Source organism: Mizuhopecten yessoensis, unplaced genomic scaffold (assembly GCF_002113885.1).
Source record: "Mizuhopecten yessoensis strain PY_sf001 unplaced genomic scaffold, ASM211388v2 scaffold6135_1, whole genome shotgun sequence".
Classification (NCBI taxonomy): domain Eukaryota; kingdom Metazoa; phylum Mollusca; class Bivalvia; order Pectinida; family Pectinidae; genus Mizuhopecten; species Mizuhopecten yessoensis.
This window is the reverse complement of record NW_018406397.1, coordinates 317,122-327,452: the sequence shown is the minus strand read 5'-3', so window position 1 is coordinate 327,452 and position 10,331 is coordinate 317,122. Positions and strand designations below refer to the sequence as shown.

At 37.2% G+C, this 10,331-nt stretch overlaps 1 protein-coding gene across 2 annotated transcripts; it reads right to left on the bottom strand.

Annotated features, from left to right (window-relative positions):
- Positions 1 to 2,861: 2,861 nt before the first annotated feature.
- Positions 2,862 to 5,954, bottom strand: LOC110451530 (serine/threonine-protein phosphatase 6 regulatory ankyrin repeat subunit B-like). Of its 2 annotated transcripts, none has more exons than XM_021499602.1 (2): positions 5,847 to 5,954; positions 2,862 to 4,099 (listed from the first exon to the last, which is right to left on the bottom strand). In XM_021499602.1, the coding sequence occupies exons 1-2, from the start codon at positions 5,852 to 5,854 to the stop codon at positions 2,890 to 2,892; spliced, it is 1,218 nt and encodes a 405-aa protein (XP_021355277.1). In that variant the 5' UTR covers positions 5,855 to 5,954; the 3' UTR covers positions 2,862 to 2,889. The 2 variants fall into 2 exon arrangements, with proteins under 2 accessions (XP_021355277.1, XP_021355278.1); XM_021499603.1 differs by lacking the exon at positions 5,847 to 5,954 and adding an exon at positions 5,093 to 5,168.
- Between the last annotated feature and the right edge of the window lie 4,377 nt (positions 5,955 to 10,331).

Genomic DNA, 10,331 nt, shown 5'->3' with positions numbered 1-10,331 from the left:
CTTAGACTGAGGATGTCCCTGGATATCAGTTCTTGGAACCCTTAGACTGAGGATGTCCCTAGATATCAGTACTTCGAACCCTTAGACTGAGGATACCCCTGGATATCAGAACTCGGAACCCTTAGACTGAGGATGTCCCTAGATATCAGTACTTGAAACCCTTAGACTGAGGATGTCCCTAGATATCAGTACTTGAAACCCTTAGACTGAGGATGACCCTAGATATCAGTACTAGGAATCCTTAGACTGAGGATGTTTCTTGATATTTGTACTTGGAACCCTTAAACTGAGGATGTCCCTGGATATCAGTACTTGAAACCCTTAGACTGAGGATGTCCCTAGATATCAGTACTTGGAACCCTTATACTGAGGATGTTTCTTGATATTTGTACTTGGAACCCTTAGACTGAGGATGTCCCTGGATATCAGTACTTGGAACCCTTAGACTGAGGATGTTCCTGGATATCAGTACTTGGAACCCTTAGACTGAGGATGTCCCTGGATATATCAGAACTCGGAACCCTTAGCCTGAGGATGTCCCTGGATATCAGAACTCGGAACCCTTAGACTGAGGATGTCCCTAGATATCAGTACTTGAAACCCTTAGAGTGAGGATGTCCCTGGATATCAGTTCTTGGAACCCTTAGACTGAGGATGTTTCTTGATATTTGTACTTGGAACCCTTAGACTGAGGATGTCCCTGGATATCAGTACTCGGAACCCTTAGACTGAGAATGTTCCTGGATATCAGTACTTGGAACCCTTAGCCTGAGGATGTCCCTTGATATCAGAACTCGGAACCCTTAGACTGAGGATGTCCCTAGATATCAGTACTTGAAACCCTTAGACTGAGGATGTCCCTGGATATCAGTTCTTGGAACCCTTAGACTGAGGATGTTTCTTGATATTTGTACTTGGAGCCCTTAGACTGAGGATGTCCCTGGATATCAGTACTCGGAACCCTTAGACTGAGAATGTTCCTGGATATCAGTACTTGGAACCCTTAGACTGAGGATGTCCCTAGATATCAGTACTTGAAACCCTTAGACTGAGGATGACCCTAGATATCAGTACTTGGAACCCTTAGACTGAGGATGTTTCTTGATATTTGTACTTGGAACCCTTAGACTGAGGATGTCCCTGGATATCAGTACTTGTAACCCTTAGACTGAGGATGTCCCTAGATATCAGTACTTGGAACCCTTAGACTGAGGATGTCCCTGGATATCAGTACTTGGAACCCTTAGACACATTATTTGCGTCTTTTAATATAAGACCAGTGTGACACAGCAGGCCTTTTCCTGGCTTCTCCAAGGTCCCTTCAGCAAAAGACAGAAGGAATCGTCCCCGATTCTGCAGGGATCCCCACATTAGTAGCAGCCAACCACATGCAGTGGGATACAGTTAGTCTTATTCTTTCCTTGGAACTGCACAGATTCTGTATGGAAATATTTCCTTTCATCAAATAGATATAAACCTATGATGTATCTTCATATGTAATAGAAACTTCTGCTGAAAACTGCTTAACATGTCCAAAGTTTAACAAAAATCCAAGATAAGTACAATACAAAGACATGCACATGATTACTGGGGTACTTTAGATCAGTGTTTTCATTTAAGACTTAATTTCATCCTTTTCACCTGTATGTTTTTTTGTGGGAGTACTTCAATTCATGATTGAGATCATTAATGCTATTTAAATATTTATTGTAAATTAGGTATGGGCTTCAAACATTGTATTAGTACAGGTCCTTCTTTCTATAATTGTAGCGTCATGTATGATCCTTAACTTTTCAATTGTTAAGGATGTCTTGATGAAACTTTCAGTAAATCTGTATCTCCCAAAAATGTTGTGCAGTGCAATAAAATAAGGTCAGTGGCGTTGATCGTAGGTTAAAGGTCAAATAGGTGAAAATTTTAAGCAGAATCCTGTCTGGGCCATAAATTTAGAACTGTTAAAGTTCATTTTGTTATGAAGCTTTGAAGTGTACCTGCATCAACCACAGTAGATATGCAGTACACTGCAATTAGGTCATCTTACCTTCACCTATAGGTCAAAGGTTATCCAAGTGAAAAATTTTCAGTGAAATTGTGTCAAGGCTGTATCTTTGAAATGGTTAAAGATATTTTTTTTGAACTTGCAGTATGCATGCATCACCAACAGGTGCAGAGTGCACTGCAATTTACGGTTTGTGTTTGTGACATTCAGTTCTAGGTAAAAGGTCAAATCACTGCAAGAATTTCAGTGAAATAAAAAAAAAGGTTATCTTGTCCAGGGTGTATGTTTTAAGCTCCTTCAGATGTTTTGATGAAAAGTTGAAGTAAACCTGCACCATATTTAGGTCAACGTTACCTCCACCTTGAAATTTAGTGTTGACTAAATGCAAAATCAAATTCACATTCGGCAACTAAGGGAAGACCTACTTTTTTGTTTGCAAAAGAAAAATCTCTAGTAATCCATGAAATGAATATCTGCAGGATCTTTGAATTCCCGAATATGTCTCCTCTCAAATTCGCAAAAAAATGAAGTGATTTATCGGTAAACATACCTGTTAGGATTAATAAGGTTCAACCTTTATTCTGTAATATTCTGACATCATATCAAACTTCAGGTAGGCAGGAAGGTCACTGTAAATAGGGAGAAGGTTAAAACATTTGAGTAAGAGGGAAACAATAGATAACTAAATAATGGATTTCTTTTGAAAGTCTCCAATATAGATTTGAAAACATGCATTTAAAAGCATTGTTCAGGTAAATGTATATGCTTATCATAAAGTCAGGAAAATTGCAAAAATATTTAAACGAAAATAAATAAACTTTTTTGCCTTTTTACTGAACACAGTAATTTTTTGGCAGGAAAATTTAAGAACAACTTTGCTTTTATTCAGTCTAAACAAACTCTGCATCAAGTTCTTTCATTAACACATAATCCTTCATAGCAGATGGGATGGGGAGTTCAGAAAGTCCATGGTAAAACTGTATACCAAGATGGTGCCTTATCCACCTTCGACAAATTTGCTTCAAGGTCATGGTGGAATCTTGAGCATGCTCCAGCCAGTCTTCAATGTCCTCCCAGTCGTCAAACATCTCCTTGATGTCCTCATGATGCAGGTAGGTTTTCAGGTGATGGCGATCGTAACCGGTCATGATAAACAGTTTGAGGACGGAGAACAGACCTAATGTTAGTGCTAAAAATGTAGGACAGCATTCCGCGTCCACAAAACTGGCACATTGGAAACTGTCTGCGAGACAGTTGGCCTTCAGAAGAAGCCTTACCACTTCAATGCGTTTATTTTTTATGGCGTACCATAACGGGGTGCGTTTGTGTTTGTCATACAAGTTAATATCTCCTCCGGCTATCACAAGGTCATTGATACATTCTGAATGACCTTTATAAGCAAGGATATGAAGAGCTGTCTTGTTGACCGACGCATTGGCTATGTTGACATCACAGTTAGCCTTACAGAGAGATTTAACAACCTTGTCAAACCCCTCTGTGGCGGCCATCAAGAGTGGAGTTATGTTGTCTTTGTCCACAACGTTGGGGTTTGCCCCCGCCCTCAGTAACATGTCCACACCCATTGCTTTATGACTGCTGTAGTGCAGCGCTGACCATCCCTCATTGTTTTGGATGTTGACATCACAGCCTGCTGCGATCAAAAGCTGCATGATTGTGTGGTGATTTTTTTTACTTGCTAAAATCAGTGGAGTACTGCCACTGGAATTTTTATTATTGATCTTAGCACCGTTGTTTATTAGAATATTCATGCATTCTTCAAATCCAAATTGTGCCGCAACATGGATTGCCCGACTATTTCCCCCTCCAATTGCATTGACATCTGCCTTTGCCTGGATCAGCTGTTTTAAAGCTTTAGGGTGGTGGTTTTGAACTGCCAGATACAAAGCTGTGTTTTCGTTGCCATCTTTGGTTTCTATAGCAACAATGTCAGTTGCTATGATACATTCGAGACAGTCATTGTGTCCAAGTTTAGCTGCCTGTAAAAAGCCAAGTTCAAGGTCACGATGATTCACTGACTGGGGCACTTTCATCAAGGCATTGAGAATTCTCGCATTGTCATTGGTAACTGCACTCAGCACACTGCAAGTACCAAAAAAAATCAATCTGGTATCATAAATACAAACAACTTGCCATTTCATCAAAGAACTATTTAACTAGCTTAACAATTAAAACAAATATATAGCATCTAAAATGACGAAATGCAGACTTTTTGTGTGTAAATACGTATATCAGTTTTGAACATTTATATAAGCAATGAAGTTATAGTGACAGTACGGACAAAAGTTTTTTTTTTTTATTAATTAATTTATAAAGAGATCACAGAGGGAGCTTGGTGCTAAATTACCATTGTAAGATCGTCATTTGTTCTATGTAAGTTTGATATTTTCTTGTCATAATTTCACTTATCTGCTGAGTTGGGAATTTATTTATAAAGATTTCTGAGAGCCAAATCAAAAGGAATGCAAATGATAAGAACTTATAAAGATGGCGACCCCTTCACTACTTTCTGAGTTATAACAATAACAAAGCCAAGATGGCTGCCCATATGATATGGACCAAGGGTTTCTTCTTGTAAATTTTGAGAAAGATATTTCCAGTATTTTTTGAGAAATTATTATAATGACAAAAATTGTTTTAAGGACAAAAGGCAATTTAAATAGTCATGCACCATCTCAGATTATATATTTGGCTAAAAACTGTGGATGACATCACAATTAATACTACAAAGAGTTTACAAATAAATGTTATATACATATAGCAAAACATGGTTATAAAAGGGAATCTAAGAAAGGCCGACTAAGATATTGAAGTTTTTAAACAGTTTGATGTTTAGGAGATAATTTCTTACCAGGAAACACAAAGGTTACCTTATTTTAACCAAAAAAAACATCAGCTTCAACTTAAATGGGACTCGACAAAGTCTGTAGACGGTCATAAGAAGCAGCTACTGTGTTGGTTACAGTTTGGTACATATGTCACAGGAGAGGGGAAATTTAATGTGGCCAGATTGCATGAGATTCAAACCCAGGACCTCTGAACTTTAGACAGATGCTCTAACCAATTGTCAGCTACCTGATCACTGGTGAGTGATAGAGTCACTCTGCTCTACCCTGCCCTGCCGGCCCTGCCCCGCCCTGCCCTTCACTGCTGCCAAAACATATATGGAACAACTTGCAACAAGTTCTAAACATATGACAACTGCCAACATTAGTTTAAAACAATTATAGACATAGAGAAACTTTAAGACATCAATTTTAAAAGTACAGTATTGAAATAATTTTGTTAAAATTTTTAGTTGTTAGTCATTTTGACAAGACTTCGATAGGATACTGTTTAATTCATTTTTGTAAAGTGTATGACGTACATCCTTAGTACTTCCTCTACTCCTGTAGAAATTTTATTTTCGGAACAAATTCATAAGACTATTATCACATATCTGTAGAAATTAGTGGGTTTTTTTTTTTTTATATCATGAGGGAAAATATAACGTCACGAGATACTGTGTAAAAATTAAAAAAATATGACCACAGTTTCCTTAATAAAAAATCTGCCTTTGAAAGACATGCAAGCTTGTCAACGACGTCGCACGTGGTCCTGTCAAGAACATCGTTTTTGCCCCATGAGCTCAAAACAAAATGCATCAACTGAAAACTGCAATGAATGATACATGGATTGAGACCGATGTTGGAAAGTGCAAAGGCACTTGTACTGTGTAAGCTGATTTTACGATAACTCAGTAGCCGAGTAGGGAACATCTTGGACTTGGTGAATAATAATAGCTATATACGCAACCTGAGTTACGCGTTTCAATGACAAATGAACGTACCTGGCCATGGTAAGGCATTGGTGCCCTATTTCTCCTCTAACTTGAGGAATCCAAAACGTAGTTCCTGTGATGAAATATGATACTGCATGTGCATTACACACATAAAGGGGAGACAACTCTGCTTAGCCTATCCGAAAAATCCAATCTTAGCCGTTTGACTACAAATTGTTGATCAACTTCTGTCTAAATGTCGTATCTTATTCTAAAACATTTTAAAAATAATGAATTAAATCCAAAAAACAAACAAACAAACAAAACCCATACATGCATTCACAGCAATTAACAAAGAAATGTGATCTGGAGAAATCACTGTTATAGTATACTTATTACTGGGATGCATTTCAAGGAATGGTATTTTCTGTGGAAGTTGTCTTTCTTGATATAATTTTCCCAAAATGATAATTTGAAGTCATTTCTCCACCTCACCACGTTTATTGAAGATTATCTGAAGGAACAACAGTTAAATACGGCAATATCAATTATTCATTTATTGGTGACAAACTAAATTGCGAACAGAAGTCTATATATATAGCTCTCCAAATTGCCTGAATTGTACTGCAGTACATGTAGATCACTGCATTAACTGAGAAACAGGTTTCAGCCATAGACTAATAAATTAAATAAATGAAAGAATCACAAACATATCAAAGATTTCCTTTATGAAGTTATGCAAATGTGGTAAACCTTCAACTTTGAAGAAAGAATATTGGGTCTTGGTTTTACAAAGTATGGTTAACTTACCACTGTGGACAGAATACCAGGTCCTAGTTATACAAAGTATGGTTGACTTATCACTGTTGACAGAATACCAGGTCTTAGTTTTACAAATTATGGTTAACTTACCACTATAGACAGAAAACCAGGTCGTAGGTATACTTAGTATGGTTAACTTACCACTATAGACAGAAAACCAGGTCCTAGTTATACAAAGTATGGTTAATTTACCACTATAGACAGAACATCAGGTCCTAGTTATACAAAGTATAGTTTACTTACTACAGGAGTGACAGAATACCAGGTCCTAGTTATACAAAGTATGGTTTATCTTCTACAGGACTGACAGAATACCAGGTCCTAGTTATACAAAGTATGGTTAATTTACCACTATAGACAGAACACCAGGTCCTAGTTATACAAAGTATGGTTAACTTAACACTAAAGACAGAATGCCAGGTCCTAGTTATACAAAGTATGGTTTTGTTTACTACAGGAGGGACAGAATACCAGGTCCTAGTTATACAAAGTATGGTTAATTTACCACTATAGACAGAACACCAGGTCCTAGTTATACAAAGTATGGTTAACTTAACACTAAAGACAGAATGCCAGGTCCTAGTTATACAAAGTGTGGTTGACTTACTACAGGAGTGACAGAAGGGGGGGTCCTAGGTATACAAAGTATGGTTAACTTATTACAGGAGTGACAGAATCCCAGGTCCTAGTTATACAAAGTATGGTTGACTTACTACAGGAGTGACAGAATACCAGGTCCTAGTTATGCAAAGTTTGGTTAACTTACCACTATAGACAGAAAACCAGGTCATAGGTATACTTAGTATGGTTAACTTACCACTATAGACAGAAAACCAGGTCCTAGTTATACAAAGTATGGTTAACTTACTTCAGGAGTGACAGAATACCAGGTCCTAGGTATACAAAGTATGGTTAACTTATTACAGGAGTGACAGAATCCCAGGTCCTAGTTATACAAAGTATGGTTAACATACTACAGGAGTGTCAGAATACCAGTTCCTAGTTATACAAAGTATGGTTAACGTAACACTAAAGACAGAATGCCAGGTCCTAGTTATACAAAGTGTGGTTGAGTTACTACAGGAGTGACAGAATACAAGGTCCTAGTTATACAAAGTATGGTTAACTTACTACAGGAGTGACAGAATACCAGGTCCTAGTTATACAAAGTATGGTTGACTTACTACAGGAGTGACAAATACCAGGTCCTAGTTATACAAAGTTTGGTTAACTTACTACAGGAGTGACAAAATACCAGGTCCTAGTAATACACAGTATGGTTAACTTACTACAGGAGTGACAGAATACCAGGTCCTAGTTATACAAAGTATGGTTAATTTACCACTATAGACAGAACACCAGGTCCTAATTATACAAAGTATGGTTAATTTACCACTATAGACAGAATACCAGGTTCTATTTATACAAAGTATGGTTAATTTACCACTATAGACAGAACACCAGGTCCTAATTATACAAAGTATGGTTAATTTACCACTATAGACAGAATACCAGGTCCTAGTTATACAAAGTATGGTTAATTTACCACTATAGACAGAACATCAGGTCCTAGTTATACAAAGTATGATTCACTTACTACAGGAGTGACAGAATAACTGCTCCTAGTTATACAAAGTATGGTTAATTTACTACAGGAGTGACAGAATACCAGGTCCTAGTTATACAAAGTATGGTTAATTTACCACTATAGACAGAACATCAGGTCCTAGTTATACAAAATATGGTTAATTTACCACTATAGACAGGACATCAGGTCCTAGTTATACAAAGTATGGTTAATTTACCACTATAGACAGAATACCAGGTCCTAGTTATATAAAGTAAGGTTTACTTACTACAGGAGTGACAGAATGCCAGGTCCTAGTTATACAAAGTATGGTTAATTTACCACTTTAGACAGAATACCAGGTCCTAGTTATAAAAAGTATGGTTTACTTAATACAGGAGTGACAGAACACCAGGTCCTAGTTATACAAAGTATGGTTAACTTACTACAGGAATGACGGAATACCAGGTCCTAGTTATACAAGGTAAGGTTTACTTACTACAGGAGTGACAGAATACCAGGTCCTAGTTATACAAAGTATAGTTTACTTGCTACAGGAGGGACAGAACACCAGGTCCTAGTTATACAAAGTATGGTTAATTTACCACTATAGACAGAATACCAGGTCCTAGTTATACAAAGTATGGTTAACTTACTACAGGAATGACAGAATACCAGGTCCTAGTTATACAAGGTAAGGTTTATTTACTACAGGAGTGACAGAATACCAGGTCCTAGGTATACAAAGTATGGTTAACTTACTACAGGAGTGACAGAATACCAGGTCATAGTTATACAGAGTATGGTTTACTTACTACAGGAGTGACGGAATATCAGGTCCTAGTTATACAAAGTATGGTTAATTTACCACTATAGACAGAATACCAGGTCCTAGTTACACAAAGTATGGTTTACTTACTACAGGAGCGACAGAATACCAGGTCCTAGTTATAAAATGTATGGTTTACTTAATACAGGAGTGACAGAATACCAAGTATGGTTGACTAACTAAAGGAGTGACAGATTCCCAGGTCCTATTTACACAAAGTATGGTTTACTTACTACCACTATAGACAGAACACCAGGTCCTAGTTTTACAAAGTATGGTTAATTTACCACAGGAGGGACAGAATACAAGGTCCTAGTTATACAAAGTATGGTTCACTTACCACTATAGTCAGAATACCAGGTCCTAGTTATAAAAAGTATGGTTTACTTAATACAGGAGTGACAGAATACCAAGTATGGTTGACTAACTAAAGGAGTGACAGAATACCAGGTCCTAGTTATAAAAAGTATGGTTTACTTAATACAGGAGTGACAGAATACCAAGTATGGTTGACTAACTAAAGGAGTGACAGAATACCAGGTCCTAGTGATACAAAGTATGGTTAACTTACTACAGGAATGTTATACAAAGTATGGTTAACTTAACACTAAAGACAGAATGCCAGGTCCTAGTTATACAAAGTGTGGTTGAGTTACTACAGGAGTGACAGAATACCGGGTCCTAGTTATACAAAGTATGGTTTACTTACTACCACTATAGACAGAACACCAGGTCCTAGTTTTACAAAGTATGGTTAATTTACCACAGGAGTGACAGAATCCCAGGTCCTAGTTATACAAGTATGGTTAATATACCACTATAGACAGAACACCAGGTCCTAGTTATACAACGTATGGTTAACTTACTACAGGAATGTTATACAAAGTATGGTTAACTTACTACAGGAGCGACGGAATACCAGGTCCTAGTTATACAACGTATGGTTAACTTACTACAGGAATGACGGAATACCAGGTCCTAGTTATACAAAGAATGGTTAATTTACCACTATAGACAGGACATCAGGTCCTAGTTATACAAAGTCTGGTTAATTTACCACTATAGACAGGACATCAGGTCCTAGTTATACAAAATATGGTTAATTTACCACTATAGACAGAACACCAGATCCTAGTTTTACAAAGTATGGGTAATTTACCACTATAGACAGAACATCAGGTCCTAGTTATACAAAGCATGATTAATTTACCACTATAGACAGAAAACCAGGTCCTAGTTATACAAAGGATGGTTTATTTACCACTATAGACAGAATACCAGTTCCTAGTTATACAAAGTATGGTTAATTTACCACAGGAGTGACAGAATACCAGGT